Below are 19164 nucleotides of genomic sequence, written 5' to 3' on the forward strand. Positions count from 1 at the left end.
TTTTTTTGAGGTGGAGTCTTGCTCTGTCACCTAGGCTTAAGTGCAGTGGCGAGATCTCAGCTCCCTGCAACCTCCGCCTCCCAGGCTCAGACGATTCTCCTCCCTCAGCCTCCAGAGTAGCTGGGGTTACAGGCATGTGCCACCACACCCAGCTAATTTTTGTATTTTTAGTAGAGACGGGATTTCGCATGTTGGTCAGGCTGGTCTTCAATTCCTGATCTCAGGTGAACTCCTGCCTCCCAAAGTACTGGGATTACAGGCGTGAACCACCACACCCGACCTGGCCTTCTAAAAAATTACATTTTGCTGCTTATCATGTTTTAAACTTCCTTCTGTCCTCTAGGGAGTGCTACTGTGTTTTGCTTTGGAGGTGAGGTAGTAGAAATAGCTTCAATCGTGCTACTTGGGTGAACTAACTGCTCATGAATCTCGCTGAAATCATGGCTGGTGGACCCGGTCCTGTGGGCCAGTGCTGGGCTTTGAGGGATGAGGGTCGGGGCACTGGGAACACAGAGCCTCCAGATATTCTTCCAAAGCTACACATGAAAACTTTGGTTTCATCCGTGGGAAATGTGGAAACTTTTGAATGTGAAACCCAGAGGAGAAGCCTGTAAGAATATAGATAGATGAGTGGTGACTACAGCCTCCCAGGAATCATTCTTCCCTGCATGTTGATGATGGAAGATTGTAGAGATGGATGGACACACACACAGAGAATTTATATGTGCATACGTATGTATATATGGAAAGAGATTATGTCTCTGTGTCCATAAGCATGTGTATGTGTGTGTATTTTATACACAGAGAAGAAAAGAGAAAGCACACACACAGGTACATGTTAAGTATCTCTCTCTCTGTGTGCATGTGCATATGCTCAATTCCCAATAAATTATACTTTCCTAAATGGAGTTTCAGTTTGGTCAGTGTTAATTGTGATACAGAGATTTTCTCATTTAAAAATTACATGTGGATGCAAATGCACTGGGCCAGGGGCAAATGGGAGGGAAAGTGGGCCGGCCCTGATACTTTGAGGGCTGCCAGGTCTAACCCTCGTGCTTGGGTGTGAAGGAGCCTTCTAGGTGCCCAGGGCCCAGTGGGGCCCCAGCCAACAGATGAGGAAAGGGGTGAGGGCAGAGGAGTGGTGGGGCATCGTGGATGAGCAGAGCCTGAGGCTGCAGGATGAGGGATTCAGCCTCTGAACACCAGGGATTTGGGCTGCACAGTGCGGGGCATGGTGTTGGAACCCCTGGGGTGATGCAGGAGTGAAATGGCAGTGGAAAGTGGGGCCATGATCATTCTTCTCTCTCCCCCAAGTCCTAAGCCACTGCCTCCAGAGGGAGCCAAGACCAACCCTTCCAAAAGGCACCGGGACCGACTGAATCAAGAGCTGAGCCGACTCACCAACCTGTTACCCTTCCCCGAGGACGTGCGTGCACGGCTGGACAAGCTGTCCGTCCTCAGGCTGATCGTGGGCTACCTGAAGGTGAAGGACTACTTTGCAGGCAAGTGGTGGCTGCCGTTACAAAGCGAGGGTGAGAGGCCCCCTGGCACCTGCTGGGACCCTGGTGGAGGCTGTGGCCACAAGAGGAAAAGGGGTAACTTGGGTTAACCCTTTGTCCTGGTGAAAGCTGCACCATTGCCTTCAGACCTCAGGCAGAGGCGAGAGGCACCTGCTCGACACAGGTGCATTAGGTGAGCCGGGTGCTCACCTGGGAGTGTGCCTGTCCGAGGTGCAAACCCTGGCTCCTTGTTGTCCCAGGCTGCTCGTGGAAAGAGATGGCACCAGTCCCCTTGCCTGGCTCTGTTATTCTCCAGGGAGAGTCCTTAACGCGACCACCATGCTCCTGCCTCCCTTTGCTTTGTCATTTCTTGTGAGGATCCAAGTGTTCCTCTACCTGATAGAACTTTGGTTCAGAACAAAGGTCCTCTTTCTCTGAATATAACATAGGATCTAGGAGATTATTTCTTCTTGTTTTCTTGAAAACTTTTCCTCCTAAAATTCTCTATTACACAGAGGGCACAATCTATTCTTCCTTGTCCTGCTTGCTCATTAACTGTGTTGCTACTTAAAGACAGATGTTCTAACCCATTCCCGCAAGTGGAACTTGTATTCAGTGACGCTGAACGAACACGGGTAAGTCTGTGGCCTCCTGTCTTCCCTGCAGCGTCACCTCTCATGAGGGAGAATGTGTCCCCTTTGTAGCTCAGAGACATGTCCTGGGAGGATGGACAAGGGAGGCAGACTCTGGGCTTGAACAAAAGGTTAAAAAATGGTCACAATCCTCTCATGAAATTTCTTTTGTTTTTAAAAAGCTTTTTTTAGAATTGCTGGAAATTTGGGAGAAAATCTGGGGGAAATTTAAATTTAGATCTAAGTTGATTTATAAAGAGACCATCAACTTAGAAAAGTCATCTCCCAAGTAAGCATCATCTCTGAAGTTTTTTATAAACTCCCCCCAGCTCTACTCCAATAAGAACAAATGTGGATTCATCGTTTTCATCAAATTTGATAAAGTTTTGGCCATTATTTCTTCCAATACTTTCTCTGAGTCTTCTCTCTCTCCTCTCTGGGTGGAACTCAAACTGCATGTATTTTAGACTGCTTGATGCTGTACCACAGGCCGTTGGTCCTTTGTTCAGTTTTCTCATTGCTGCTTCATTTTGGATAATTTCCGCTGACCAGTCTCTAAGCTTATCCGTCCTTTTCTCTGCGAGCGTTCATTTTGCTATTAAGCCTATTAAATGTATTTTTTATTTCTGGTATTGTATTTTGCAGATCAAACATTTCTCTTTGGTTCTTTTTATAGTTCCATTTCTCTGCTGAGCTTTCATTTATATGATCATTTTCACTTTAAGTATTAGAGTCAAGAATTTTGCTATTCAGTATGGTAGCTATTAGCCATATATAGTTATTTAAATTTAAACTTTTATCAATTAAAATTAAGTAAAATTAAAATCTTAGCTTCTTGGTCACACCAACCACATTTTCAGAGCTCAGTAGCCACATGTGGCTGGGACAGCAGATATGAAGCCATTTCCATTATCACAGGGGAAGGCACTGATCTCCCCTGGAAATTATCTTCCAACTCATCTAAAATTGTGAAACCTCTTTCTCTGTCAGTTGTCTTCTCTTTGCCACTATGGAAAGAAGATGGAAACTTCTGAACCCCCCACTGTATTTAATTAAAGACAAAACAGCCCTCACTATCTCCATTTCTTCAGATGCATCTTCTTGAATAGAACTTTGGCAACAAGAAAACCGGAGGGTAATACCGAAGAAGGCTGATTTCTGCATCACGTTATCTTTCTCTGTGTTCCATCATCCTTCTGTTTTCATATTATTTTAGTCTTCGTGGCAAAGCTGAGAATCCTTAATGATGAACTTTGAAATCGTTTTTAGGATGATAAAATAGCAAAATGTTCCAAGATTTAAAAAACTAAATAAAATCACTAAGATGAATGTATCTTAGATTTATATATGGGTTAAATGGACTCATATGATCACTGTAAGACAGGATAAATTTTATTCTATTTTTAAAATAAATGTATCTTTGTTCTTTGGAAGACCTCTAATAAAGAACAAAAGTCAGGACATATTAATCTTTAAAATTGTTACAGTTGTTCAAAAAAGAAACTCAAAAACTAAAATTGGATCCAGTCAACCCAGATAATATACTCTGAAAACTTACGAAACTTTTGCTCAAAGTACAATGGTAACTGCAGAAAAGCAGCAATTATTTAATCATTCCCAACAACAATATGGAATGTCCTCCAAGGACCAAACACACTCCAGGTGGTGGCCCAGGTTGTAGGGAAGAGGACTAGGGTTTTATTTGGGGTGATGACAGCGTTTGGGAACTAGAACGAGGTGGTGGTTGCACAACATTGTGACTGTACTAAATGCCACTGAATTGCTTATTTTTAAATGGTTACTCTTATGTGAAGTTCACCTCAATTTTTAAAACTGCACATTCAAAGTCTTTTCCCTTCTAACACCCTTGGAGGGGATCTTAGAAGCTTATTAGAGTCCAGACGAGCCCAGGGTGTTGCCAGGGGGCCCGCCCTGGTCAGCTCTGCTGGCCGTGTGGTTGTCCTGCGCCTTCAGGGATGAGGCGACAGGCGTCTGCCCATCTGTTAATGACCTGGGCAGTGATGTCAGCACCCTGGAGAGAAGTTGAAGACATTTAGATGTGGGCCCAGCCGATTCTCCTGGAGTAAGACTGGACATTCTCCAGCCTCCAGCTGTGAGCAGGGAAGTCACAGGCTGGCCTCCTCCCCTTCCACTCCCCGGGAGGTTACTGTCACAGCCCATCCTTCTTTTTCTTTTTTTTTTCTTTTCTTTTTTTTTTTTTTTTGACACTGAGACTCGCTCTGTCACCCAGGCTGGAGTGCAGTGGCACCATCTCAGCTCACTGCAAGCTCTGCCTCCCGGGTTCCCGCCATTCTCCTGCCTCAGCCTCCTGAGTAGCTGGGACTACAGGCGCCCGCCACCACGCCCGGCTAATTTTTTGTATTTTTAGTAGAGACGGGGTTTCACCGTGTTAGCCAGGATGGTCTCGATCTCCTGACCTTGTGATCCGCCCGCCTCAGCCTCCCAAAGTGCTGGGATTACAGGCGTGAGCCACCGCGCCCGGCCCAGCCCATTTCTTACTGATCTGGTTCTCTCATTCCACCGCTGAGCACCAGGCTTGGTGTTCCTGATGAGGCCTCATCCCTCCTCAGTGAGCCGCTGACTCAAGGGAGACATGCAGCATCGAGCTGCTCTCACGGGGCTGGGTGCAGGTGGTCTCTGAGCCCAACTTATGGGGGCAGAGGGGGACTCATCCCCTTCAGGCTCCCCACGTGTCCTTGTCCCTGCACCTCCCGCTGGGTACCCTACCACCCTCCCTGCCTTCCTCTCCACCTCCAGACACCCCTTGGGGCTCTGGCCATTCAGCTCCTGCTAGGCTCTGGAGGTGGCCAGGCCTGGCTTTCCTTGGCACAAAGTGTCTGTGTGTGACGCTGCTTTTCCTTCTAGGCAGCTGTAAAGGCAGGGGCCTGTCTGTCTTGACCATTCAGTGCCCGTGTACAGTGGAGAAAGGTTGGAAGTAGGGGCTGGTACCTGCCTTAGCTGTCCGCTGTCCATCAGAGGTGGTGCTAGGTGAGGCAGGGAGCCCACCAGGCAGACCAAGCACTGAGGTGGATGAGAGGGCATTTGCTGCTGGGGGTTACCTCCAGGTGGTAGCCCCTCACCCTAGGCTGGCTCAGCACCCGTGCCTGGCGCTACAGCTGACACTGCCCCCAAGCCCTGAGTGCAGCCCCACACTGGGGCCAGGTTGGTCTGGGGGATGGGCAGGCCTGACAAGTGACCGATTGCCTGTGTGCTGAGAAGAGAGGTCAGGGCAGCTGAGTCCACTCCTGGGAGCTGACCGTGCCTGCGCCCTACCCGAGGGGAGGAACACTTGTCTCTTACAGCCAGGCAGAACCTGCTCTGATTCACTGCCGAGCCCGAAGGACGAGGGTGCCAGACCCACAGACTCGCTCTGTTGGGGCAACTCCCTTGGGTTAGACCGCAGGCTCCAGTCATGCTGTGCATCTCTATCTGGCACAGAAAGCTGTGCAGTCAAATTTAGCATCCAAAATCACAACACAACTTAGCAAAGGAAAAGCCAGGACTAGCAGGTGATATGGGCTCTGCCAGGAGAGGGCAAGCAGGTGGCATCCGGAGGCCTGGAGTGAACATGAAGATGGTGTTGTCAGGGCAGGGTAACCTGTGGCCATCTCAGAAGGTTGCCTGCCTGCCCAGCATTCAGAGGACAGGTTTCTGTTCTTTCTCTAGAATTTTTGATGTTCTAAACAGGAACATACTTAAAAAAAAAACAACTGACTAAAAGTTAGAATGGAAGATTCAAATATAAATCCATATTTTCTTCAGGAGGTACTTTTTGACCAGTTTGTCTCTCTAGACTTGACTGGCTGTCTGTGTCAGGGGCCAGCCCTGCTGTGTAACCACATTGCCACACACTGATGCAAGTTCTTTCTAGGCAGGCGCAGCCTGGCATCAACTCTGAGCTCAAGGGTGCCAGGGCCAGGCCTGCAGGTCCCTGGCCTTTCCCTCTTGGTTGCCAGGTGGCTTCGTGGCCCCTGCCATTAGGTTGGTGTTCCAGGCAGGAGGAAAAAAACAAGAAATAAGTGGTGATGCCAATCTCCGGCACCCCCTGGTTGGCATCTGCTTACCTCTCATTGGTCAGTTGGCATCACACAGCCATCTAGTTTCAAGAGAGTCTTAGAAATGTAGTTTTTCCGATTTGGGTATAAAAATAACTTTTTAGATAGTATTTTTCTCTTCATAGATTTGAAATTTTGTTGCTGAGAATCTTCCAATGCAACACTGCAACAATGGAAGCGTTGTCCAGGCTGGGGAGCGGGAGGGTGGGGATGGTGCCACAGAGAGGAAGGTGTCTCTGGCCCCTCCTCTGGGCTGACCCAGACCTGCTGAGGTGGCTTCTCACTGAGTAGAAATGAGCCCGGGGGTTCAGTCTATTTCTCCTTGGTATAGCTCGGTTGGGAAGCTCTCAGCTACCAGGTACTGGAAAGAAGCCTGTCTTGTTTTAGGAAACAACTTTAACCACAATAAAAGTGCATTATCTCCCAAGATGAGGCAGAAGTCGGCCTACGGTGACACAGAGATCCCAGTCCTTTCCCACCATCTGCGCTGCCAGCTTTGGCTCCTCCCCTGGTGTGTCCCCAAGGAGGCTGCTTCTACTCCAGGTGTCGTGTGCAGGTACCAGGGAACTGGAGGCAGTGAGGGCCCCTTTGCTCTTTGCCCATGTCCTCCTGGACGCTCCCAGCAGCTCCCTTCCACGTGTCCATTTGCAGACAGGCATTGGCAAGGGGCCTGGTCGTGCGCATCCAGCACAGCCACTGCATGGCAGAGGAGGGGAGGGCTGCTGGAGAGGATGGGAAGGAAGTCCAGCAACGTCTGCCCATGGGCCACGCTCTCTTTTCCTTAGTGTGGGGTTCCTGCATTTACAGAGCGATGCAGGTTTAATGCTGAAATCTCAGAATGTATAAAAAGACAAAAGAAAAAACAAACATTAAGAACTCACCTATAACCCAGTCACTCAGAGATAATCATGATAATATGATGTATCCAGCTCCAACTGGACACGTACATCCGGGGAGTAAACCTCACAGGCTGGAAGCTGGAGGTCACTGCAGTACTGCCGACTCACAGGGGCTTCTAAAATGAGAAAGATTTTAAAACATTGCCTCTGACACTGGCATCATTCGTACAGACTGTTCTGTGATGCCAGGCGGCTTCCTCATTGCATCTCAGTGAGTCCGTAGGTAACTTTGAAGACTCACAAGGTGGAGGCTACAGTTCCAAGATTCCTTAAATCCATGTTGTGACACAACCGGTATGGTCACTGGACGTTCGTGTTTTTCCTGACTCTTGATAATTTATTGATTTTCTTCAGTGATCAAGACGGAACTGAAAATTATTATTAGGCCTATTTTGCAGACCACACTGAAATTCTTTAAGAGGACAAGAAGAAATCCTTTGCTGAATCAAGCAGAACTGAGTGTTGTAGGAACCCCTGCATCCCTGACTCCTGGGCTGGAAGGTCCAGCGTCCCAGCTCTCAGGCCAGTTGTAGCCGCTGGTGGGGTGCTGAAAACAGTCCGCACAAAGAAAGCTCTCCGTCCTTTCTGAGCACATATTTAAGCTGAATATCTAAAGTGTCTGGTAGTACCACCGAAAACTTGCTGCCATTTCTAATGTACTGAATATTCTAAAGTAATAAAAATAAAGAGTAAGAAAAAATGCCTCATCAGATCATTGTCATAGTGGTGAAAGTTTGTAAACAGCATCACCCCTTCATTTGTATAAAGCTATTATTTTAAATCACATTTAATTTGCATTGTTTTAAATTGTGATGAGTCTTTGATTTGTTTTTAATTCACCGTGAGCTGGAGTCCACATGTGGCCCACAGATGCTGCGAGTGTGGATGCTGGTCCAGGCAGCAAGTTCCTCAAGGGAAGGGGTGTGGCTTGTTCATCTTGGAAACCCCAGTTCAGTGACGGGAACTTGGGAAGCACAGAATAACCACTGGAAGAACTGAGGTGTGTTTTAGTCAGCTCTGGCTGCTATAACAGAAATCCCACAGACCTGGGGGGAGTGGACAAAAGAAATTTATTTCTCATAGTTCTGGAGGCCAGAAGTCTGCGATAAAGGTGCCAACGGGTTCAGCTCCTGGTGAGGGCTGTCTTCATGGACTGGCTGCCTTCTTGTTCTGTCCTCACACAGCAGAGAGAGTTCATTTCTCTCATGTCTCTTCTTCCAAGGGCCCTAATCCCGTTCTTGAAGCTCCACCCTCATGATCTGATTACCTCCCCAAGGCCCCACCTCCTGACACCATTACCTTGAGCATTAGGGCATCAGCATGTGATCATGAGGTGGGCACAGATTTCAGTCCACAGCACTGTGCGTTCATTTTTAAAGTCCTGAACTTCTCGAAGGTTCAAGGGAGGGAGGACGTGAAATTTCACCCACGGATCTGCAGTTAGAGCTTCCATACCTCCTTCCTCTCTTAGTGAGGTTCTCACCTGACCTGTGGGAAGCTTATAATCAAAGGCCTGGCCACCCTGAGGTGGTTAATATCTGCAAGAATGACGTGTGGGGTGTGGCAAGAAGCAGGAGCATATTCATAACCACGTATGAGAAAACGCAGTATCTCTACAATAGGAGCAAAAGAGGGTGACTGGGAGCCATCCAGCCACCACGGCCAAGCTTCCATCACAGAGCCCATCTTAGGCAGGTAGGAGATAGAGAACCTGTGTGCAAAATTCAGTGTGTCTGGAGGGCACAGCTGCCACTGGCTGAGGCTTTTTCCCATTTACACCCAGGGCTGCAGTCTTTGTTTATTCAGCGCAGACGTGGGGGCTGGAGCAGGGATTGGCTGTGGCTGCGGGGCGGTGATGTGCTGCAACTGGCTTGAACCAGCTCTCTAGAATCAACTGTTATATTTTCAGGAATTTTGCAAGTCAGTGGTTAAATCACATAAACATACAGTTAAATATATATTTGGGCATTTCTGGAGAATCTCGCTGTGTCAGGAGAGTGGCTGCAGAGAAGGCACCTCATTTGGGTCTCTCCAGGCAAAAAGCTGTCTGGGCTCCTGCTTCTGTCTCCCTGCATCAACGTTAAAGAGCCCAGAGAACGCCGAGGCCCTGCCAGCCTGGACCCCTCAGTCAGGGCAAAGTCAGGAGGGACCCACCTCACATCCCCAACCCCATCCTAGCCCTTGGCAGGACCCCAGGCCTCTGTCCGCAGGTGTGTGTCGGACTCAGTATGTTGCTTGCCTGAGACCCCATCCCTCCTTCCCTCCCACACTCACGGCTTCTTCTCTGCTGACAGTCAGACCCAGGACCCCTGCCACCCCTCACCACAGGGCTCTTAGCATCCCCATCCCAGATCCCACTCCCAGTTTCCCCAGCCCCTGAACCTAGGACCCTCATCAGCAAATCCCCCACCACCTTCACCTTTTCTGAGCTTGGCCTGCGCCTTCTAGCTCGAGGGGGCCGGGCTCTGCCCTGAGCACAGAGCACAGCTGCTGAGGGGCGGCAAGGGAGGCGAGCTTTCCCTGAGAGGAAGTAGATCCACAGCAGGGCAGTTAGTATTATTGTCAGCAAAAGGAACAGTGATATCCTTCTAAGAAGTTGAGAGCATCTGCACACTGACACTGAGCCACAGGGCAAATGGCTTTCCTGCAGAGCAGAGCCAGCGGGTGCCAGGAGATGCACTGTGTCCTGAAATGCCATTTGCTAACTGCCAGTCTCAGCCTCCCCACCAGCCAGGTCGCTGCTCCTGGTCACCTCCCTCGAGTGCTGGCATTCTCTGGGCTGCTGGGTTATTTCTTCCTGTGAGGAGCAAAGCTAACAAGTTGGAGGTGGGTGGAGATGAGGGTCTCTTCAGGTGGCCTCACTCAGAGTAGAAACGTGAGAGCAGAAACATGCAGACCTGTGGACTGAGCGACAAAGGCATCAGAGGACAGACTGGACATGGTTTGTTCACTCTGAAGAACTCGCCTTTTTGGAGCCAAACATGTCAGGCTCAGTTCCTCTTGCTCAGCCCGTGGTCACACAGTCCAAGGTTGCTGTGGCCTCCTGCCCCGACTGGGACACACACACTGGTGCCTGCTTTTCTGTATCCCTCAGGTGGTGCCTAATTTGTTCCCGGAGATGTGCATGTAGTAGATATTTAGGGTCTGGAGTGGGAGAAACTATATTTAGGAAAACCTAAATCTATGGCTTATCACTCTCTACATGTGAACTTAAGTGTTTGATCATTTCTAAGGGGACTTTCTTCTAATATGTCATGTAAAGGCTTTGCATCCTTAAACAGAACATGCTGGAATAATCTGTCTTAGTGAGTCAGGCCCAAACAGTGAACAGACCAGGTGGCCACCCTCATCCCTGCCCCTGCTGCTCCCCGTTACCTGTGCATTGCTTCTTCTGACCCACTGTAACTGGAAATCACTGAAACAAACGGGGTCTTTCTGTGTGTAAAGCTGACCTAAATGGGCCTTGAACCAAGATCTGTGTGTGCCGTGGGAATATTCTCCAGCATCTTCTGATTTTGTATGTTCCGGCCATGTGCGTGTCAACAGGATCCTTCTCCCCAACCCTCGAAGTCACCTCTCCTAGTGCCATTTTCCTATCTAGGCCCCAGAGGGTCAGTAAATGGGACAGATATGTGCAGCTGCTTCTGGGGAGCATCTCCCTGCCCCCACCCACTTATAGCAAGCAAGACAGGTGCCATGTGTCAACAGCTTCATAACTAAATTGCTGGCTAGGCACAGTGGCTCACACCTATGATCCCAGCACTCTGAGAGGCCAAGGCGGGAGGATCACTTGAGTCCAGGAGTTCAAGACCAGCCTGGGCAATGTGGCAAAACCCCATCTCTACAAAAAATACAAAAGCATTAGCCAGGTGTGGTGGCACACGCCTGTAGTCCCAGCTACTGGGGAGGCTGAGGTGTGAGGATCACTCGAGCCCAAGAGATAGAGGCTGCAGTGAGCCATGATTGCACCACTGCACTCCAGCCTGAGTGACACAGAATGATCAAAAAAAAACCAAAAAAAAACCTAAAACTAAATTGTTAACCCATGTTCATCTGACCTATACTCACCATAGTCTGGTGATCCCATTGCCCCCTTTCTTTGTAACTTGGCATTATATAATATATGTATATATATTTTTTGAGACAGAGTCTCGCTCTGTTGCCCAGGCTGGAGTGCAGTGGCATGACCTCGGCTCACTGCAAGCTCCGCCTCCCGGGTTCACGCCATTCTCCTGCCTCAGCCTCCCGAGTAGCTGGGACTACAGGCGCCCGCTACCACGACCGGCTTTTTTTTTTTTTTTTTGTAATTTTAGTAGAGATGGGGTTTCACCGTGTTAGCCAGGATGGTCTCGATCTCCTGACTTCATGATCCACCCGCCTCGCCCAGCCGGCATTAATTAATGTTTACACCAACGTAATTTATTCTTCGTGAGAAAGAATTGCCGTCTATTGAACATTTTCTGTGAGCCAGACTTTTTATTCAGTTATTTCACTCAGTGAGTTTTCATCATCTCCCAGCACAGACAAGATAAACGAGGTTCAGTGGAGTCAAGGGCTCTCTGAAGGCGGAACAGCAGTGAGACCGAGCCAGGACCGAACCTGCACCTGCTGCACTGGGCGGAGCCTCTTTCCGTTTGGAATGAGGTAGTTTGAAGCCATGAGCTTGAGCTGCAGGAGTCTGGATGGTCCATCCCTTGGGTCTCAGGCTTCCTGGGCCTCGTTATCTTGTAGAAAATGTAGATGAGGAGATTCTTTTAGAGAGATGGGGGGGGAAAGCACATTGTCACATCTTGTCACCAAAGACAGAGACCACCAGCTGAACAGGAACCCACTGCTCCTATTCCTTTGGGAACTGCAGTGGATGAACAGCTGGGGCTGCCCTGTCCGGTGAATGAGCACATGAATGCTCAGTGTGGCAAAGGAAGCACAGGAGGCTAAGAAGAGGTGCAACGTTGCCGTTGGGGTGATGGTTCTGGATCTGAGGAGAGGAAGGTCCTGTTTCTCAGAATATCAGTGTGAGGCTGATCTCGGATTGAATTCCTTCCCCAGCCCCCTCCTCCCCTTTCTGCCACCTTTTTTCTTCCCTGACAACCAGCCAGGGCTCCAGCCGCAGCTGACCCAGGGCCACTCCAGGACGTGGAAGTGGAAATGCCCCCGGTTTCCACTGGGCTCTGTGATGACAGGGCAGGGTGCTTGTTTGCTGTAAGTTACTAAACAGTAAAATGACTCAGACTTCTTTGCAAAATGACTCTTACCTGATTTCCAGCCAGCCTCAGCAGTTTCTCTCAGCTGTTTTGTCTTTGATGTTGGCTTGGACAAGCATAAGCAGCTCCAATACCCCTTGGGTTTCTTTCTAAGAATCAGAGACGGATCACTTACTAAGTATTTTTTTGTGTGGCCATACACTACTTTTCTTACATAGAACTTTGTCAACAAGATTAAATATCTGCTTTGCTTATTTCACTTTGATCTTTGGATCTTTTTTCTTATCTAGGACTTATGGAGAGTTATACATTATTACGGATACACAGGTCAGTTGTCCACTTTTTAAAAGAGGAAAACAGGCTTGAAGCATCTTTCAGGGGAGTTCTGCTCTCGTAGGGGACTTCACCCCTAGCATTTTTGGTTTGTTTTTGTTTTGTTTTTTGAGACAGAGTCTTGCTCTGTTGCCCAGGCTGGAGGGCAGTGGCACGACCTTGGCTCACTGCAATCTCCACCTCCCAGGTTCAAGCGTTCTCCTGACTCAGCCTCCTGATTAGCTGGGATTACAGGTGTGCGCCACCATGCCTGGCTAATTTTTGTATTTTTAGTAGAGACAAGGTTTCACCCTGTTGGCCAGGCTGGTCTCGAACTCCTGACCTCGTGATCCACCCACCTCAGCCTCCCAAAGTGCGGGATTACAGGCGTGAGCCACTGCGCCTGGCCTCCCCTAGCATTTAAGTGGAATGTGAAGAAAATATTTGGGGACCTGACTGAAATATCGGTTTAATGAAAAGCCAGAAAACAAACAGTAGTTTGTCTATTTGTCAAATTTCAAATGCTTTTCCTTCATGAAGTTTAGGAGGTAAAAAAAAAAATCATTTGGCAAAGCGTCAAGCTTATGGACAAAGAGAAATCTGACCATTTTTTGGCTGAGAGAGACCAAAAGCGAATAACAAAGGAAAAACAAGGGTAGAGAGGGGTTTGCCCATGGGTAACCTGTTCTTTTCCTCTTTTGGGAAGCTTGTATTAGAAGGGGTAATACATGCTATACACAAAATGATAATAAAATGATGCCTGAATTAGCGGGTATTTTCAGCCTTAAATCCCTTTATTACAAAAATTCCTTCAGAATTTGGGGAACCAGACAGCCAATCATAAGAGGGTTAGAAAGCAGTGCTCACCCGGTCCCCTTGGTCCCGCCTGTGACAGGGAGGATGATGCCCCGATGGCCATGCTTCGCACTTACTGCCGAGTCCCTGTGATAACAAGAAAACCACTGTTTCCAATGATTTTTAACAAGCTTACTAGTGCGTCTTTGCCACGAGTTTTCCCTGATGACTTTTGTGATGCAGTTAATGGTGCTGTTTTCTGTGTAACTGAGGACTTGATTAGAAGAAAATGTCTGCTATCCGGGCTTGTTTTTCATGGGGAACATCTTATCCCCAAGTTATGCACATTACGGTTAAATAGGATTTTTCAGATGAGCTTTCTTTCTTGTTTTTTAATCTTCAACTTAGAAGAAAATAGATCCACCAATATCGCTGATAATTTTGTGGGGAAGTATTTCCTGAGTATGCACTGGAATGTCATTCACTGTCAAGCAAACTATACAATTATTTCTTTTTCTTTTTTTTTTTTTGAGACAGAGTCTCACTTTGTCGCCCAGGCTGGAGTGCAGTGGTGCAATCTCGGCTCACTGCAAGCTCTGCCTCCCGGGTTCCCGCCATTCTCCTGCCTCAGCCTCCCGAGTAGCTGGGACTATGGGCGCACGCCACCACGCCCACCTAATTTTTTTGTATTTTCAGTAGAGACAGGGTTTCACCATGTTAGCCAGGATGGTCTCGATCTCCTGACCTCGTGATCCACCCACCTCAGCCTCCCAAAGTGCTGGGATTACAGGCGTGAGCCACCGTGCCCAGCTTATTTCTTTACTAGTGATAAATTTTGCTTACCCAGCTAAATATTCTTCAGACTTGTACAAACTTATTCATGCTTAAAATAACATTTAGAAATGTGAAATGGCAAAGACTTCTTGGCTTATTTTTCAGGCTCCCTCTGCTGGAACCCTCTAGGGATGATTTGTATATAGAAAAGAGCTGCGAGCACCTGTAGGGGCCACATTCCCTTCATTTCTACAGAAATAGAGTTTGGAATTCCCTGGATTATGGAACAGAGGATGAGGACAGAGGAAAAACTGGATGCTTACTTAGGGACCCAGGGCCCTGTACCTTGTTCCATAAGCTCCTCCTTCGCTTGTTAGTCCTTTGTCTGTGACCCCACAACCAAAGCCCTGTTAACTTGCTTGTATACAAATGTGATGATGCCCCCGGCCCCGGGCAGCCCTGGAGGAAGGTCCAGCAGGCGCTCCTGCCTATCTGCATGACCCTGGCCCCGGGCAGCACCTGGAGGAAGGTCCAGCAGGCGCACCTGCCTATCTGCATCGCCGCCCTTGCTGAATACCCCTGGGCCTTTGACTTTGCTTCAGGTGCTGGAGACACAGGAGGGAACAAAACCTCATCGGCACAACAGTTACATCCAAGTGGAAGACACAGCCCCTGGGTCAGGAGACAAGTGTACAATATAAAATAGGGTAAAGCCTCTGAGGGGGGAAAATAGGGCAAGAGGCGAGAACAGCAGACACTGCTGATGAGGCCATTCTGAAGGTATCTGAGCAACAAGGAAGTGACAGAGAAGCCACGTGAAAAATGGCAAGAGGGGACTTCCAGGAAGAGAAAACAGCACCTGCAAAGCTCCTAGCAAAGATCAGGAAGGGCCTGTCTTTTCTGGGAAACAGCTAGGAGTCAGAAGGAGGCTGTGTGACTGACATGGCCAGTGTTGGTGGGAGCCGGGCAGTTTCAGGAGAAAACATGGCATCAGGAAAAGGCCAGCCTCCCAGGCTCCCTTGCACCAGTGTGGTCATGTGACAGGGTTCTGACCAATAGGCTATTGGCAAAGGAGTCAGGTGGCAGCTTCCTTGAGAGAGATGGTGCCACCCTTTCTTCTGCAGATCCCTCCTCCTGGGAGCAAAAGGGGTGAGGCCTTGAGGCTGAGTCCAGGAAGGCAGAGGATGAGCTCCAAGGAGCTGGTCCCATGGAGCCTCATGGGACAGGGCTGCACACATCCCTGACTGCACTATTCTGATACAGTATGAGCATGAGATATGCTTTTATCTTGTAAGCTATTGTTATTTGGGGAATTTTAGTTACAAAAAAGTGAATCTTAACTAATGGTCATGGTCAGGACATAAGATTTGTGTGTATATGAGGCCATTGGAGGGTTTTGTGAATATATGAGGCCTTTGGAGCAGAAGGGTGATGTTATATGTTATATAATTTTTCAGAAATGTCATGCACACTTCTGTTCAGGGAATTGATTACACGGGGCAGAAGTAGAAGTAGGAAGGTCAGCAAGAGTTGATAATGTCTCAGACCGGGATGGTAGTGGTAGAGGTGGTGAAACAGGTGAGGGTCTGGATCTGCAATTTTTTTGTAATAGTTCATGTCGTGCACTCATACCTGATCTGATAGATAAGGCAAAAATGAAATCATCATACACCAAGTCAATGTTAATGGCAGTGACTTTAATGCTAAGGGAGTCGAAGGAGGCGCAGCAAATTTTCCTCAGGAGAAATAGCAAGGGCACCTCAGAGGAAGCAGAATTTGAACTGAATTAATATTTTGCCTGTAGAGAAGCCACAGTAAGAACAGCTCAGACAAAAGTTAAAATGGGGCTCTTTTCCCAGCTAGAGGAGGTAAGTGTTCAATCAGATGTGACTGCTCTTACTGGAACCGTGGAAGAACTCAAGGTGCCAGTACACAGAGTGACACTGGCTATCCTGAAACTGAGAACCAGGGTCACCTGGATTCTCCTTTTCATCCCTGTGGGATGGCACATGTTCACAATAACACCATTTTTCTTTCTCAGCAACCCTAAAGGACAACAATGCAGGCTGCTCAGCTGACCCAGCCATGAACCCAGGAAGAAGTGAACAGACCTTTCCACAAGTCAATGTAGATTTGTTTTCTGAAGGGGACTTGCTTCTTCAGGTACTGTACAAACCACTCCTTGTCAGTGGTTATAACTATAACAGAATCAGGCCTCGGAGTTTTCCAGAAAATATTTTGCTTCAACTTTTGCTCAATATATATTTAATTATCATGTTAAATTTCTGGTTGAATCGAGTACTCTATATCTAATTTTCCATTTTTGGACAAATCTCTACTCATGGTGCAATGTGGGTGGGAATCATACATGGGGTAGGAAGAGTCAGAAACTCTAGATATCAGTCCCTGATGGTCACCTGCTAGTAGAGTGGTAGTCACTACCTCCCAAAAGTGATACTCCATCTTCTCTATATACCTCAGGGGCTGTGAGACTCAGATGTAGGAATATATGTGAAAATCATGCTGTAAGCCATCATGTCCTGAGTCACGAAACAACTGTACAAAGGAAGAATTGTGTGTAGATGAAAAACATTACCATACCATATTTCATTTTTACTACTTTGAGCATTTGAAACATTTCTTTCTCTTTAATTTTGTATCTAAATACGATATATTCCTGCTACCTCACCAAGGAATCCACATTCTGGGTGTCATAAATATAGCAGATTTTTTACCTTACACACCAGAAGTATGAAACTTCAGCAGACAGTCCACAAAGAACATACAAAACCACTGGTTGATTGGTCATCCCCTGTGAATTCCCTCAAGGACTATGATTAGAAGCAGGTGGGTCTCTTCTTTAGGTAAAAGAAGGTGGCATGAAAGAACACTCCATCTTCATTTATCTGGTTAAGGCTTATTTATCTATTGGCAAATCATTAGGCTCTTCTCTGGCTGCAGGTTTAGTCTCAGCATACTCTGTCTTAGAAGTCTGTAGTTTCATGTGCCCAACCACAAGGTGAGGGATCTTTTTAAAAACTCAAAAGAGATCTGCTACAAAGACCCTGTCAACGTGTTAGTATGTGTTAAGATATCTAAGCATAGGTTATATTGTTCTCTTCACTTTTTTGTAAGTTTGAAATCTTTTGTATTTCTCCTTTAAAATAGAAATTTAGCACAACAAAATCTCTTGAAATGGAATTCCTAAGAATTATTTAGAATTAGTTTGTTTGGCTGAAAATTCCCAGTAGGGCTTCTGTATTAATCTGGATTCTCCAGAGTAACAGAACCAATAGGATGTGTGTGTTTGCGTGTGTAGAAAGAGAGAGATACATTTTAAGGAATTGGATCATGTGATTGTGGGATAAGTCCAAAATTTGCAGGAGAGGTCAGCAGCCTGGAGACCCAGGGCAGTGTTGATGTTTCAGTCTCAAGTCAAAAAGCTGTCTGGAGGCAGAATTTTTCTTCTGTGGGGGATCTCAATCTGTTTCTCTTAAGGGATTCAATTGATTGATTGGATTTGACCCACCAACATTATAAAGGCAAATCTGTTTTACTCAAAGTTTGCTTATTTAAATGTTTCAATGTGTCCCCCAAAATCCATGTTGAAAATTAATCCCATTGTGCTGATATTAAGAGGTGGGGACCTTTGGGGAGTAATTAAGACATGAGAGCTCTGCCCTTGTGAATGGATTAGTGCCTTATAAAAGGGATGGAGGAACAGGCTGAGGCCCTTTTGCCCTTCTGCCTTCTGCCATATGAACACACAGCATTAGTCCCCTCTGGAGACACACAGCATTCATCCCCTCTGGAGACACACAGCATTCGTCCCCTCTGGAGACACACAGCATTCGTCCCCTCTGGAGACACACAGCATTGGTCTCCTCTGGAGACACACAGCATTGGTCTCCTCTGGAGGATGCAGCAACAAGGCATCATTTTGGAAGCAGGGAATGGGGCCCTCACCAGACACTGAACCTCCCAGTGCTTTGATCTTGAAGTTCTCTGACTCTATAACTATGACAAACTCAAACTGCTGTGCCTGGGAAACTCCATCCCAGGCACAGCAGGCTGAAAATACTGGCCCCAAATTTCCCCAACTCAGCTTACGCGTAGCAGGGAGAATCCAAACCAGAAGAGGCAAGCCAAGATGATCAGGGGTTACTGTCCATGCCCAGGACCCCAACCATACAGCGAAGCTATAACTGAGAGAAGCAACTGCCACCCGTGATCCCAGTTCCAATGCAGTGGCACTGGAGAAAGATAGGTCATAAGAACAGAGACCTGTTCAGCTCTCTGAGGGGACTGATATTATTTGGAACAGAGCTTGGAAAATGTATACCTAGGAGTACTCTTGAAAAAATATTAAGCCATTATTTCCTTAAATATCTTTTCTGCTCCTTTTCTCCCTTCTTTTCTTTTGGTGTTCCCATTACATGTATATTGGTACACTTAACATAACATAGTACTGGAGGTTCTAGGGAAATTAGGCAAGAAAAATTAGATTTAAAGTTTCCGTACTGGAAATGAAGAAATAAAGTTATCTCTATTTGCAGATGATGTCATATCATGTACAGAAAACATTAGAGAATATATTACAAAACTATTGAAACTAAGAGTTTAGCAAAGTTGCAGGATACAAGATCATAAGCAACAACCAGCTACATTTGTATACATTACTGTGAACAATTTAAAAATGAAACTGATAAAACAATTCCATTTACAATAGCATTAAACATAATAAAATACTTGGGAATAAATTTGGCTGACTAAGCTAGTCTTGCACACTGAAAACTAAAACATTGTAGAAAGAAATTAAAGAAGACATAAAAAATGGAAAGAAATCCTATGTTATGGGTCAGAAGTCTTAATATTGTTAAGATAGCAATATTCTCCAAATCGTCCTACATAATTCAACACAAAATCTATCGGAATCGCCGCTGAGTTTTGTTTTGTTTTGTTTTGAAAAAATT

The 19164-nt window shown here is 47.0% G+C and overlaps 1 protein-coding gene across 1 annotated transcript in view; it reads left to right on the forward strand.

Moving 5' to 3' along the window:
* The first annotated feature begins 440 nt into the window (after positions 1–440).
* Positions 441–19164, forward strand: part of LOC105551559 (aryl hydrocarbon receptor-like) — a 55463-nt gene continuing 36739 nt past the window's right edge. Inside the window, exons 1-3 of the mRNA XM_011996844.1 lie at positions 441–610; positions 1315–1502; positions 16233–16354. Of these exons, the coding sequence (XP_011852234.1) occupies positions 441–610; positions 1315–1502; positions 16233–16354 (480 nt within the window). The remainder of the gene's footprint in view (positions 611–1314; positions 1503–16232; positions 16355–19164) is intronic.

The sequence above is a fragment of the Mandrillus leucophaeus genome, unplaced genomic scaffold (genome assembly GCF_000951045.1).
Source record: "Mandrillus leucophaeus isolate KB7577 unplaced genomic scaffold, Mleu.le_1.0 Scaffold526, whole genome shotgun sequence".
Lineage (NCBI taxonomy): Eukaryota > Metazoa > Chordata > Mammalia > Primates > Cercopithecidae > Mandrillus > Mandrillus leucophaeus.